Source organism: Eptatretus burgeri, chromosome 1, assembly GCF_056783735.1.
Source record: "Eptatretus burgeri isolate ZD-2024b chromosome 1, Ebu_testis_v1, whole genome shotgun sequence".
In the NCBI taxonomy this organism is placed as follows: Eukaryota; Metazoa; Chordata; class Myxini; order Myxiniformes; family Myxinidae; genus Eptatretus; species Eptatretus burgeri.
In genome coordinates this window covers 90,012,036-90,027,668 of record NC_140961.1, presented here as the reverse complement: position 1 = coordinate 90,027,668, position 15,633 = coordinate 90,012,036, and the positions used below count along the sequence as shown (strand labels likewise).

The 15,633-nt window shown below is 40.1% G+C and overlaps 1 protein-coding gene across 3 annotated transcripts in view; it reads right to left on the bottom strand.

Annotated features, from left to right (window-relative positions):
• Positions 1 to 15,633, bottom strand: part of MAPRE3 (microtubule associated protein RP/EB family member 3) — a 134,751-nt gene that overhangs the window by 29,648 nt on the left and 89,470 nt on the right. For all 3 annotated transcript variants that reach the window (XM_085891447.1, XM_085891427.1, XM_085891436.1), the window contains exon 5: positions 13,619 to 13,755. In XM_085891447.1, the coding sequence (XP_085747573.1) occupies positions 13,619 to 13,755 (137 nt within the window). The remainder of the gene's footprint in view (positions 1 to 13,618; positions 13,756 to 15,633) is intronic.

The window sequence follows — 15,633 nt, the reverse complement described above, 5'->3', positions numbered from 1 at the left end:
ATTTTTATCCGTCATGTGCTTGAGATTTTATCCGATGAGATTCACATTATACATACCTCAATAATTGATCAAGATTTATCTCTTCTCAGGTATTCAGAACAGCAAACAAAATATATCCTTGTAAGCAATGTCTTAATTCATTTCATTCAAAAGAATGATTAGAACAACATTCAAAATATTGTAGTAATAAATCAGCAAAATTACAATGCCTAAACCTGGTGAACAGATTTATTTTGAAGATTATAATAAATCTATCATGCACCCATTTGTGATATACGCTGATTTTGAATGTATCCTTAAAAGATAAATACTGCTTCTCCTAATCCAAAAGAATCATATCCAAATAAATATCAAAAACATATTCCTTGTGGTTTCTGTTATTATATCAAATCATCTGTTGGAGAAAAGTATAATAAACTTGAACATTATAGTGGAAAAAAAGCTTCACAAGAGTTTGTAAAACGATTAGAAAAGGATTGTATAAGACTCACTAAATTAATGAAAGAAACAAATGAACCGATGAAATTAACCAAAGAAGAAAAATTAGAATTTAGAAAGAACAATATCTGTCATATTTGTGAGGAGGAAATTGAGGAGTCCAAAGTTAGGGATCATTGACATCTTACTCGTAAATATAGAGGTCGCGCTCATTCCTGTTGTAATCTTAATTATAAATTTCCTTCTTTTATTCCAGTCTTTCTTCACAACAGCGCCAACTATGATACACATCTATTTATCAATGAACTTTCAAAAACACCAGGGAATATTTCTGCCATAACAAACACAAGTCAAAAGTATATTTCATTTACAAAAATGATATTCACAAAACCTTTTAACTCATATTAGGTTTCTAGATTCTTACAAGTTTATGGGAACACCACCAGCCAACAAAGCATCAAATCGAAGCTCCACGGGCTCTTTTCCCAATCTTAATTCATTCGTTCCAAAAGAGGAAATTCTAACTAAAGAGGAAATTCAGATTAAAGAGAGAATTCAAAGAAAAGAGGAAATTCTAATTAATGAGGAAATTAATGAAGAAATCCTCACTAAAGGTCAGGTCAGGTCAGGTCAGGTATGGGAGCATGTGCCAGAACAGCGCTTCACTGCGTCCACTTTCCGCCGGTACTCCAGGGCCCTCCGTCTGGCCATCCCCCAGGCAGATGCCAGGCCCATCCCCATCTCCTTGAGATGATGGCCAACCTGCTGCAACCACGAGGCATGTTGTCGGCCCACTGGCCTCCTCCACTCATGAGTCTCCCTCGCTGAGAGAATTTGGTGAGCAGGATCAGCGTCAGGAAAACGAGCCACATGCCCATACAGCCGCAACTGACGCTCACGGACTATGCAAGTAACAAATCTCATCCGAGTCTCTCTCAGCAACCGCTCGTTGGACACAAAATCCGACCACCGATTGCCAAGGATTCTCCAAAGAGACCTGTTACCAAAGGAATTAAGTCTCCGTCTCAGATCCTTGGTCAGAGTCCAAGTCTCGCATCCATAAAGCAAGACTGGAAGTACCAAGGACCTGAAGACTCGGACTTTCGTCCTCCTGCACAGGTATCGGCATGATACCCCATGATACCGGCATGACCCCCCATGATAGCGCCACACCCCATGATCCAGTGGATCCAACCCTGGTCACCTCTTACGTCACCCCAGTAACTAAAGATGAAATTCTAATTATAAAGAAAATTCAAACAATGAATGAAATTCTAACTAAAGAGTAAATTCTGATTAAAGATGAAATTCTGATTAAAGAGGGAATTCTAACTTGAGAGGAAATTCAAACAAGGAATAAAATTCAAAGTGAAGAGAAAATTTTTACAAGTAAGGGAATTTATCCTTATGATTATATGGATTCATTTATGAGATTTAAAGAAACACGACTTCCTTCAAAAGAAAGTTTCTATAATAACCTTTATGAAGCAGAAATAAGTGATAAGGAATATAAACAGGCACAATAAATTTGGGAAATATTTAAGATAAAGAACCTTGGAGAATATCATGATTTGTATCTAAAAACAGATGCTTTATTGTTGGCTGATGTGTTTGAAAGTTTTAGATCACTCTGTCATAATAAAAATTGTTATGGATTGGATCCTGCCCACTATTTCACAACTCCTGGTTTAGCTTGGAGTGCAATGTTAAAAATGACAAAAAAGATATAGATTTAATCAGTGATGTAGATATGCTTTTGATGATTGAGAAGTCGAAGAGAGGTGGAATATCACAAGTATGTTCAAAAAGATATGCTAAAGCAAATACATATCTTCCAAATTATGATAGTGAAAAAGATAGAAATTATTTGATGTATTTTGAGGCTAATAATTTGTATGGATGGGCAATGTCTCAATCTCTGCCTTATGGTAAATTAGAGTGGGTGGAAGAAAAGGATTATGAAAAGGCTTTGATGAATATTGTTCTTTCTTCTCAAGAGGAATTGAATGAGGAAGGAAAAGGTTATTATTTTAAAGTTGATTTGAGGTACCCAACTGATCTTCAAAAAAGCATAAAGACCTTCCTTTTGCATGTGGGAAAGAAACCCCAAAGAATGAATGGTTAAGTGATGATCATAAAAGTTTTAACATTAAAGGCAAATCAACAGAAAAGTTATTAACAACATTCTATGATAAAGAGGGATATGTTTTGCATCAGAAAAGCTTGAAACAGTTTTTGAGAGAAGGATTGAGAGTAGATAAAATTCATAGACTTTTAAAATTTAAACAAAGTCCTTGGATGAAAAAGTATATTAAATTCAATGCAGATATGAGAACAAATACAAAAGTAAAATTTGAAGGGGAATTCTATAAATTGATGAATAATGCTGTCTTTGGAAAGACAATGGAGAATGTTAGAAACAGGCAAAACATTAGATTTGCAAGATCTTGGAAAGAAGCTTCCAGATTGATAAATAAACCAAGTTTTAAGAGAGAAGAGGTTTTTTCAGAGAACTTTTCTGCTATTCATATGGAAAAGGAAAGTATTGTAATGGATAAACCAATTTATATTGGAACAGCAGTTCTTGATTTTTCAAAGATATTGATGTATGATTATTTGTATAATGGCTTAAAGAAAGAGTATGGTGAAAATGTTTCATTGTTGTATATGGATACTGATAGTTTTATCCTAGATATAAAAACTGATGATGTTTATCGAGATATGAAGAAAAATATTGGAGTCTATGATACAAGTAATTTTAGTAAGAAGAGAGAGTTATTTTGAAAAAAGAATGAAAAAGTTATTGGTAAGTTTAAGGATGAGTTGGGTGGAAAAGTAATGAGTGAGTTTATTGGATTGAGAGCAAAGGCATATGCTTATAAGTATGGTGATCAGATTGATAAGACATTAAAGGGAGTAAAGAAATATGTAATAAAGAAATCAATAACTTTTAGAAATTATTATAATTGTTTGATGAATAAGAAAGAAGAATATCGGAAAATGAATACAATAAGTTATAAACATAAGATATATCGTGAAGAAGTAAATAAAAAGGCATTAGGAGCCTTTAATGATAAGAGATTTATTTTAGATAATGGAATAGATTGTGTTCCATATGGATATTGTATGATAGAGTGTATCAAATAGATTGTGTTTTAAAGATGGGAAGATGGGTTGGGGTTTTTAAGGGCTCCCGCCGTGTTTTTTGACAATATATAAATGGTCAAACCAAGTATTAATCAAACTAAAGAGTGGAGAAAATATCAGTCTTGGTATATAAATGGAAAACGTAATGAATGTGAAAAATATCAAATCAGTCTTATTGAAAAAATAACTAAAAGAAAGGCAAATAAAACAAATAAGTGAATCAATTTAAAAACTAGTATGTTAGAGAATGTAAAAAAAAAAATATCCTTGAATGGACTGAAAACTTTGATGGTTATCAATTGAACAATGAAAAAACAATTTACTATAATCTCAAAATGATATGTGGCTCAGGAGGTGGTCAAACAAGAGCATTAAGAGAAGTTTATCATTTCATAATGGCACAAAAGGGGTATCTTAAAAAATATAAAGATTCAAATGTTTTATTTTTAAATATTTTAGATGCAGATTATTGTGCAAAGAAAATCAAACTTTTGAAAGAATTTGAGAAAGAACAAATCTTTATAGATTCAATGAGTGAGCTAAACAATATGCATTGGTTAATTAAAAAAAATTGTCCACCCATCCATACAAGCTCCACCCACACATTCACCCATCCACCCATCCACCCATCTCTATCAAACCTCATCCACATAAACCCGACCCAACGACCCCATGTCCCAATGACAACGACCCCCTGCCCACACAAAACCCTGCCCACACAAACCCCTCCCCCAACCCCTGCCTCAACCCCTGCCCACACAAACCCCTGCCCCACACACAACATGTTTATTTGATTTAAAAAAGTTTCCCTCAGTTAAAAGGGGAGACAAATAAATATACCTTGGGATAAAAAGGGGGTTTATTTTTAGGGAAAAAATATATGAATCGCTGAAAATCCCCCATTCATTTACATGGGGAAAAGTGAGCCAGAAGCAGTATATTCATCCTTCTAACAGGGTCACATGCTTTGTGCGTATAATTGACAAACATCACGACATCCATCATTCACCGTCCTTTTTTGCAATTCATGATGCCTGATCAGGATTCTGACTGTGAAGAATCATCAGAGATCCAAGTTGTGAGTGAACTTGATCGTAATTCTATTTTTCAGCTTGGCTCGTCGGCTGCCCTTCTCCACTACTGCCGATTGTATGATGAAATAATTAACTTTGTATGCGTCCTCTGCACAATGGCCAAAACAAAGTCTTTTTACCAGGAAAATTCGAAGACATAGGCACCTTTCAGGAGACAGCACCAAGGCGTAAAACCAACCCAAAGGGGAAGGTCTTTTTGGGCGGAGAAAAAAATATCGGAACTCATGATAGTACATGTATTTTCAGAGCAGCACCCTTATAGAGACACTGAGGGTCGCTGCTGAAAGTCGTCCCGCTATTCGTTGTTTCACATATCCATCGTCAATTAATTTGGCAAACAAAATCGCTTTCCATCGAACAATTTGGCACTTACGTCTTTTTCGGACTGAAGCAGAGAGAATCGACATCACCTCCACACAGTGTGAGAATGTTCTGTAGCAGGTGACATGATGGCATGTCATTTGTCTATCCACAATGCTCTACGATGCTCACCCTCCCAGTCTGTGTATACAACGTGGTGGACGTACATCGCGAGAGCGTAGGATTTACCGTGTTGTATCCCTGTAATCTTATAACCATGAGCAGAACGTGTAGTGCCAGTGGAAAAATCGAACAGTTCAGCTGACATGGCCCACGCTGCAGGCAAGGCCGAAGAGGGAATGGCAATCGTGGGAACTCTTCATGAGATCCCGTGTGGAGACTGCAGGGGGTTGCAGCACGAGTTTCCAGTTTTGCCACATGAGTGCATGTGCTGACACAAAGGCTGGAGCCTGGGTCCATGGGGGAGAACACGTGGCCCAATGAGAAAGATAATTTCGAGGGCGAAAGACTGATGCAGGGAACTTGACAGAGACGATTAGAGATTTTCAAGGTGTAAGACCGCTAAATTATTGTGATAAAATCATTAAAAGTAATGGTAAGTAAGATAAAAAGGTGATAGGGTTTTTCAAATTTGTTTAATACATTGTATTTTTTTCCTGTTTTGTGTGTTTCATACATACATTTTGATTGCTTGGATTGTTGAGTGATGTTATACAAGACGTAAACTGTGTTGAAATGAATCTCCCCGAATTTCATTTATTGTTATGGGGAAAAATTCCCCGCGAGCCATAGTTTCGTTACAAGTCCAACTTTTCTGGAAGGAATCTGAGACGTATAGCGAGAACCCCTTATACATTCAATATATATGTGTATGATCATGGAGAGATGTGAATTATCTCATTTTGAGCTCAAATTAAATTATTTTATTTCCATCTGCAAAGATGTCTGATGTGGAACAATCAATTGCCTTTGGCATATTGCTTTTTCAGGAGTCGGTACAAACCATTTAGTTATGACCTGAAAAATCATGTCAAGTGAACAGTTTCAACATGTGGATTTTGGAAATTATTTGAGAGGAGGTCTGGCCCACATCTTCGATAATCTGGATCCTTAGCTGACGTGGATTCCATCCATCATGTTTAACACAAACTATAGATACAGCCTTGTCGAGATCTTTGTCTTCAGGCAAACAATAAAAAAATTATTGCCAGAATTGCAATCGGCAGCACAATATAAAACCATTATTTTACTCATGATTTTACAAGTACGAGGCAGAGTACCTGTCCTACGGGTGATTTGTTCAAAGCATGCAACGCATTCTTCTGATACATATCTTTATCTGGGCAGTGTATAGGTAACCTACAGCAATGTAGAGGCAAAATAATATTTAAAAACCCAGGTTACATACATGAAGGAAAAATGTACCTACGGCTTACAATTCAAAACACCTCAATGCACTGGACAATGTGGAGACTGGAATACTGTCCTGAAAATGGTAGAGACTTGCAATACCCTCCCCCACCTGGAGCAGCACTACACGATACACATTTACATGGAGAATTTGCATCCCCCTTTCCCTCCCTCACCCCTCCCCTCCACCCCAAGACCACAGGCAAAAATAAAAACACCCCGACACATTAATTGGGGTCATGCTGCTCCTACGCAGTGTCTGCAAATAATCAGCCCAGAACTCTCGGAGGAGTAGCAGAACACACGCACAGACACGTGATTTAAAGTAAGGATGATGTGAAATTCCACATAACTGTAGGCATCATACTGGATTGCAGAGCACATCAGTGACTTTTTTTTTGTCAGCGGTGACATCACGCACAGGTCATGACCAACGGCTGCCGTGGAAATACAGATCTGGTCCAGTGGTGGCCTAAGAAGGTGAAGAAAATACACTCTATCTCGTGCACGCGGGGAGATAAAACGGCAGCATAGGATGTAAATGAACATAACATACTTTCATTCAAATGCATTTGGAAAGCTTTAGATTTGACGTATAAAGCCCTACAAGCAGCTTAAAAGCAATAATCACTTATCATAATATTAGTATATAGTAAGGATGATGCGGCTTTCATCCACAGCCTGATGGAGTACTGCTCTCCCCTCTGGGTTGGTGCTTCCACCTCTCATGTTTCACGGGTTCACGCTGTGGAAACCAAAGCATTTAGGATCAATGGTATCTCCCACGATGAGGCTGGGTCTTTGGGTCTATCACTCTCTCACCACAGGCAGGTCAGCAGTCTTTCTGTCTTCCACTGTCTCCTCTCTGGCCTCACCCCCCTTCTCTGTTTCAGATATGCCCCCCCCCCCATATTTCCGCAGGGTGCTCAAGGTCCATCTGCAACCCCCTTCTGGTAAAAGTACCAAAATCTAGAATCACTGCTCACCTTCACTCTTTCATTCCTCTTTTTCCCCTGCTTTTGGAACAAACTCCCACACTCTTCAATCCCACTCTTCCCTCCAGGTTTTCAAAACAGCTGTTCACCACTATCTCTTATCTCCCCCCATCCAAAACCACGATCTTTTCTACCCCCGCTAATCCACCCCAAACCCACCTACATCAAATTCCCTGCCTTCCTTCCTGAAAGCCGTTCTAGTGTTCATCTTGTTTAGCCTGTGTACCCCCACCCCCAATCTCTCTTCCTTCCCCAGATCTCCTCATGTCTGTTATGCACTAATTATGTTCTTCCCTCTCCCTCCGCTCTTGTCTCCTGCTCCCGTTGTTGTGCATTTCTGTGTGTTCACTCTCATTCGAGCCTTGACAGTGTACACAGCAAAAAAAAAAAAATTGAATTAAAATACCGGTTTATGTAATTCAACCATTCTCGGCGGCATAATGATCAGAGCATCGGCTCTGAGACTGGGAGGTGGGCGAATGAACCCAGGCTAAGTCATATCAAAGACTTTAAAATGGTACATGTTGCTTCCTTGCTTGATGCTCAGCATTTAAAAAGGATATAGCGAGGCCAAACAACCATAGGTTTGTAATATCAATGCAGGCTTTGATGAGCCCAATGGCCACCTCCTGTATTGAAGTTCCTTGCTGGGGAACTCATGTTATAAGTTGAAAGTTTATATTTGCATATGGGGGCAGCACTGCTATTTCAACTATCATAAGCAGCAAATAATTAAAAATGAATGTTTTGTTAAGATGTCAACAATCGTAAGCTCTCCCACAGAGGGAAGAACAAGGACTGTTGCTTTCACAGAGCAGCCAAGTCTGTGGCTTCTCAATTTTTTACTGCCTCTCTTCCTGTTTAGCTCCCTCTGCTCTCTTAGTCCTCCGATCCACCACAGCTCTTCCAGAACAATGCATGATTCAGGCTTCCACCCACCTTCACTCTTGTCTTCCATTTGTGAAACTGCCTTCTGGAAACAGATAAATTGCACTCTTCCCTTCAGGGCTTCAAAAGCAAGCAGTGCACCACCATCTCTTATCATCTTCCATCCATTTCCATGATCTATTCTACCTGCATTAATCCGAACTCATTCAATTCACTGAGTTACGGGTTACTGTGTCTTCATCCCTCCTCTTTCTCTCTTTGTTGTTGGCTCCTTCTCTTTCTTCTTGTATCTATCGATTTCTTCGTTGTCCCAAAGTTGCCTTTTTACTCTTTATCGACATGAGCCTTAATTGTGCATGCAAAAAACATTATTTTCCATTAGAATGTTAAAAAAAAATTAGTAAAACAATTCATTTTCAGATACAACAAATTACATCTAAACTCAATGGATGTTACAAAGTGATATGCCAGCTGAAAAACACACGATTCAAACATTAAAATAATGAACATGTAATACAAATTAGTTTGCAAGAACAATTAGCATGACAATAAAGACAATTAACAACAATATCCCCCTTCCGCCACGCGGCGGGGGATAAAAAGCGAAAAAACAAAATTAACATTCAAATGCAACTTTCATCTCCTCTCCCTATCAGGGCTGGAGTCCCTCAAGAAAGCGTTCTGGGCCCAGTCCTATCCTTGATCTTCATCAGTGATCTGTTTCTCTGGAAAATCGTCTTTAACGATTTGCTGAGTACTCCACCCTCTTCCGTGACAACTCCCAGCCTTCGAATAGGCAGGCTGCAGCCTCTTCCTTCTCTTCAGACGTTAGGAAAAAAAAAATCACAAATGGTCAAACACTTGAAATATGTCTTTCAATCCTTAAAAATCTCACACTCTCACTATCTCCCTCTGAAAGAACCATCGAGCAAACCCTCATATCTACTTTCTGAACAATCCTATTGAGGAAGTTCAGGCATTCAAACTCCTGGGTCTCACGATCAGCCATGATCTTTCTTGGGCAAACCGTATTTCAAAGTTGGCCTGCAAAGCCAGCCACCTAATGGGCATCCTCCGTCGTGCAAAGTCCTTCCTTGGCACACCTAAACTCCAATCCACATACAAGGCCTTCATCCACAGCTTGATGGAGTACTGCTCTCTCCTTTGTGCTGGCTCCCCTGACTCACGTCTTGCTCAGGTTGACACTGTAAAAACAAGGCCTTTAAGATTATTGGAATCTCCCGCGATGAAGCGGAGTCTATGGGCCTATCACTTTGCAATCACAGACAGATCGGTGGTCGCTGTCTTCTACGGCCTCCTTTCTGTTCTTGAACCCGCTGCTCTTTCGGTGCTTTGATCCCCACACCCCCCAGGTGTCTGCAAGGCTCACACTATCCACCATCAACCCCCTTCTGGCAAAGCTACCTAAATCCAGGATCACTGCTCACCTCCACTCCTTTGTTCCTCTTTTTTCCTGCCTGTGGAACAAACTTCCACATTCTCTTCAATGACATTCTTCCTTCCAGGTCTTCAAGACAGCTGTTCACTGCCATATCAGGTCATCTCCATTCAAAATCAAAATTCCTCCTCCTTCCAATTTGCCAGTTTTCCCTCTTCGGAGTTTCCTTCTGTATCCATATTGTCCACCCCTTGCATCCCCTGTGTTCAACTTGTCCACCCCATTCATGCGTGTTTTGTGTCCTGTTTTTTTTGTCTGTCATATTCTGATCTGTTCAGTGTACTCGCTCTTCCATCAGCCAAAACCATGTATACAACCCCCCCCCCCCCCAAAAAAAAACTGGAAGTCATCCTTACTATAATTCATAGACCGATGTCTGTGTGTTTGTTGTGCTACTCCTACAGTTCTGAGCTGATTAGATCCAGACTTGCCACATAGGATCAGCACCATGACCACATTTAAGGTATATGGTTGTTTTTTTCTTTGCCAGTGGTCTTAGATGGGGCGGAGGGGGGGGTGGAGGGGACGATGCAAATTCTCCATGTAAATGTGTATCGTATAGCACCACCTCCAGGTAAGGGTATTTCAAGCCTATACTCTTTACAGTGCAGTATTCATGTCCCCACATTTTCCAATGCAGTGAGGTGTTTTGAATCATAAGTAGAGGGTATGTTTTTGCTTCAAGTACTGTACTCAGGTAATTTTTGTTTTTTTGCCTATACACTGCTTAAATAGAGGTATGCATCAGAAGAACATGTCACATGCTTGGAACAAGATCGCCCATAGGGTGGGTACTCTGCTCGTACAGTATAATTCCTGGACATATATATCACACATACATATAAAAACAAAAAACATGGTCTGTGAAGCCGTCCGTCTGTGAAGCCATGTGACTATATGTCTATATGTCTATTAATTACGTACTGTTTGAACATCAGTTGCACCCTGACGAAACATACGTCGATGAATTCTGTACTTTTTTGATGTTCCTTTTAAATAAAACTTTCGACCCTTGAGACTGCTGAGACCCCTTAGACATTTGAACACCTGTCAAGACCCCCAAAGACCTCTAAGACCCTTAAGACCCCCAAACCCGAAAGACCTCTCAGACCCCAAAGAACTTAAGATCACCAAAGACTTTTAGCCTTTTACCAAGACACCAAACCCTTTAAAGACACCAAACCCTTTTAAGACCACAAAGACCATTTTAAGACCCTTAAGGCACCCAAGACCATGAAGACATCTGAGGCCCTTAAGACCCTTTCAGACACCCAAAACCCTTTAAGACACTCAAGACCCATTAAAGGTCCCATGACACTCAAAAGTTTCTGGTTATTTATAAATTAACTTGACCTTCCGAGTGAAGAAATCACCTGTTTCTTTTTTTAAATCAACAATGGGATAATTAGACCAATATTTCGAACATTTGTAGTGCTTTTCACAACTTGCTATGCCCCGCCCCTCAAAAAAGTGGAGTTCAGCAAACCGCAGGTCACGTGACCGTTGACGTCATCTCCAGAACGCGACTCGCTCAGAGTCAATTGATCAGATGTCGCGAGCCGTATAAAGTACGTACAAATGCATTGTGCACATTTGTTTGCTATCTCACTGATCGTCATAATTCCTGTGATTGTTTCGCGGAAAAGAAATTCTGCTTCTGAGCCATGTATGCACACAATCATGAGGCAATTATTTATCTCTTTACTACCTTGTTATAGTCGTGTACAAATCCAATACATGTATGCACAATAAAGGGCTATACCATGTCCACAAAATATAATATGTGACTGTTGAACCTTTCCATTAAAAAATAAACTTACAGGGACATACAAGTGAAATACTAAAGATTAATATTGCATCATTTCAAGGCGCAAGGAGATAATTTTAAAATCAAACAATGTGAAAAACCTGCACCCACATTTTGCAGCTTCTTGAATTGTTCGTTGAAACCAACCTGCTGAGATAGGTACGATTCCACATACATGCAAGCCAGGTATGGCTGCACTCGACATACATGGGTTTATTCTAAAGTGAAGGAACTGCTTCCATTGGCTTGCTATTCATTAACATTTAGCCAAAATGCTGTAATAAATGAACAAGGAAAAATATGTTGGCACAACGATGAAAGACAAATTTATCTGTCCTATTACACAGCCTCATATCCTCGGGACTCTTACGCATTGACTTATACATTGTGTGCATTCCAACACAAGTTACTTTTCAACTCTAGAGTCTAGAATAGTCCGATAAATCTGACATGCTATAGCTTTCTTTTATTATTCTCTTTTCTTCATTGTTTTCTACTGGGGCTCCATGACGACAGTAGGAATAAAATAAATGAAAATGCAACAGAACGTCAGATTTATCGGACCACTCGAGACAATTGTGTCGCAAGGTGTGTTCTGCACACAAGTTTTCATTGTATCCGGACAGCGAGATTGCTTCGTTTTATGCGCGGAGAGATACGGCCGATGACATGGGTTGGCCTTGCTTGCGAGTCATTCTCCGCGGAGCAACATGTCCGATGCGCTGCGCTGGTCACGTCACCTCATTAAATATTTCTGATATCTAGCAGTATGCAAGTCGAATTTACATTATTGAATTACGAATAGGATTTAGTCTAACCAGTTTTTATTGCCAAGTCTTCCTTCAATGTCCTCCCGATCATCATGAACTCCGGGAATTTCATCGCCAGTTTCCGCTGCTTGTCCTGCTTCGGGCTCGAACTGGTAAGGCCGTATTTCATTTCCAGCTACCTGAACTTCATCTACCACGACTACGTTATTCGAAAATTCTCCATGTGATTCAGACCAAAATCCTTCGTGTCTCTCACACTCACTGTCACTACCAGACAAATCAAAGTCCATGTCATCCATTATTCAAAACCAAATGTTTGATTTTTTTAAAGCAGAAATGAACGAAGCGTTTGAGTCGACCAATCGAATGTGGAAACACACAGGAAGCCAATACAATCACGTAGACCACCAACCCGAGTAATTTGTGTGCAGCCTTTGTTGTTCTGGAGATGAAGTCATGTGGGTTACGCGTCGTGCAGTAGATTTCGGCAGGATTTTTAGGGGCATTCCCTAAGACGTTTGTTTTTATAATTTTACATTTTACAGAACGAGTATTGTGAAAAAACATTGTTGGATCAGAAATCACGATGAAAAACTCCTATAGGACATTATATATATATATATATATATATATATATATATATATATATATATATATATATATATATATATATATATATATATATATATGCAACTTCAGTACTTTTGAGTGTCATGGGACCTTTAAGACCTGAAAGACCCCGTTTACCTTTAAGACCCTTTTGACACTTTATGCCCTTTAGACCCCTCAAATCTTCAGACCTTTACACCCCTCAAGTCTATTTAGACCCCTTACACCCTTCAGACAGATGAGGTAGCTTGCACCCTTGATCATTTTGAGCTTTAGACCACTTGTACCTTTTAGAACCTTTTTACATGCTTGACAGAGGAGACCCTTTCGACCCTCTAGACACTGCTGTAAAGTTGCATATAATAGGGCTGCCAAGGCAGTTTCATTGGCAAGGAGTACAGTCCTGGATGGGTCACCACTCCAAAGCAGGTTACCTATAAATGGTTATTACCCCAATTCACTGGTAGTTATTTTGCCAACCTCGGAAGTGTGTGACTGAGTCAACCCCACCTAGTATTAGTTCAAAATAGTCGGCAGAGTTTAAAATTCAGGACTGTAAGGTTCCAAGCCAGCCATCTTAACTACCAAGCCAACACCAGGCTTCATAAAAGTTGAGCAACAATAATATTGCTGAGAATTCAATTTGGATTGCACCTTCCTCTGAGGGTATCCTCAAATACCTGCTGATTCAGTTCAATGATGTGTCCATCTCCTTCGCCCCGCCACCCCCTTCCGGAAGACTTCCTCATACCAGGAGAACCAGTCGTGGGAAGCCTTCCCACAGAAGGCTTTGACATTTGATGTATGCGTTGCACCACTGTACAGAAGGAAGAAGTCACATGAAAAAATTAAAATCATACATAAAGCAAGTCATGTGATTTAGCTTTGTAAAATCATGATGGCTAAAAATAAAACAAAAAACTGAAAACCTGTGATATTTATGACCCAAATCCACCAAATAAGCTGAATGGACAGAAGGAGCACGGTAAGTATTTCCCCCAATAAAACAAAGGAGAGTCACGGAGAGTAGTCGATCCCGTATCCTAATTTGAAGTAAAAGACTCAGCACATTCATTTAGTCATTGAGATGTAAAGGATCCAAAGAAAAGCAATCACTATATTGTACAGTAAGCCAAATTAGAAATGGAAATGTGAGAAGAAAATTGCACAAGGCCATTGCAATTGCTCAGAAATAAACTGAAAATTTCCAAATTGTGAAGCCTTCTCAATTTAATTTGTCTCTTGAGCTAAAGTTGTGGAAATTGCATCACAACAATCATAAGCCTGGAAAAGTCAGTCTCGAAATTTTCTGCAAGGTATTTAGTATCCACTCTGACAGGATGGTGCAGAGACAGTCCACTTACGTTTGTGTTCAATTCTCAGTGTGAAGCATGATTGGTGCTTCGCAGGGAGGGAATTGCTTCAAAATGTGTGCCATCCTTCAGAAGGATGTTCAGCTGGGTGTCACAATGATGAACAGAGATCTTAAATACCGAAACCATATCAGCCCAATCATTCCATGGGAGAGAGACAAAGGGATTAAAAAGACACAAAATACAGGGTGCTCCACAGCAGAACTCCACCGGATGGGTCAAGTTACAGTCCCGGCTGAAATGGGCTGCTGCTCTCCACAGCTCGGTTGGAGAGGAGAGGGCGTGGATCTGGTGAGATGGTTGTTGCTCTGAGCATGTAGTACAAGTGAAGGTCACTCCTTCCCCCCCCCCCCAAGATGATTCTGAGCTTCTCTCTACTTCCACCCGTCGTACCCGCTTTTATCACCACAGCCACCCACATCACCCATGATGCCCAACGCCCATCCCCTCTCACTCACCATTGGCTCAGGGTCAAGTCTAATGGGTGGAAGAAACCCCTTGTTACTTGTCCCTTGTGCAAGGCCCTCCCCCTTCCCTCATGAGAAAGATCGAAGCAGTTTCAATGCCTAAACTTGCATCGACGGCCTGTCAGATGCTTAAGGACATACAAGATGGATTTACAAAGAGTAGAACATAAAACAAAGGTGCAAATGGATGCTAATTTTTAGACACACAAACTAGGGTGAGTAGATGTCATCCATCTGGCATGCTCCATTCCATGTCCTCCTGAAGATCACTGAAGATCACATAAGTGATGCATATCTAATATCAAAATCAATTACTTTACACTTATTCTAAGACATTCACTGAGAAGCCAACTAAACTATACTAAGCAATGTTAATCCCTCGTAATCATTTCCAAAACACTACCGCCACCTTCCTTCTTCAGACTCTCCCAAGTCTGTGTCCAGAAGGAGGGTGGTGGAGCAGTGGGGGAGCAGTATAGGACTTTACCCGACTTACCAACAGTACAATTCCCCAACCTTGTCTTCAGTTACTCCAACACATTATTCCGCTAATCCTACACATTCATCCGCTAAAGCACATACTTAAACGATTCTGAATCCAGATGTAATTGTTTTTTTTTTTTGTTTAAGTGTGGTTGGGGGTGAGGGTGTGTGTACTCAGAGGGTCCCTTCGCTGACAGAGAGTGAATTAAGTTTATGCTGTCCCCACCTACTCGGTAGAAGCTGTCTATCAAGGTCCTGGGTCCTGGCACTACTAAGTATCCTCAGTGACCACAGAGCCTGTCAGCATCCGGTGCTCCCCATGGCCCCAATGTTCTCTCCACTAATGTAGTTTGTGTGGCCTTCATGGGCAAA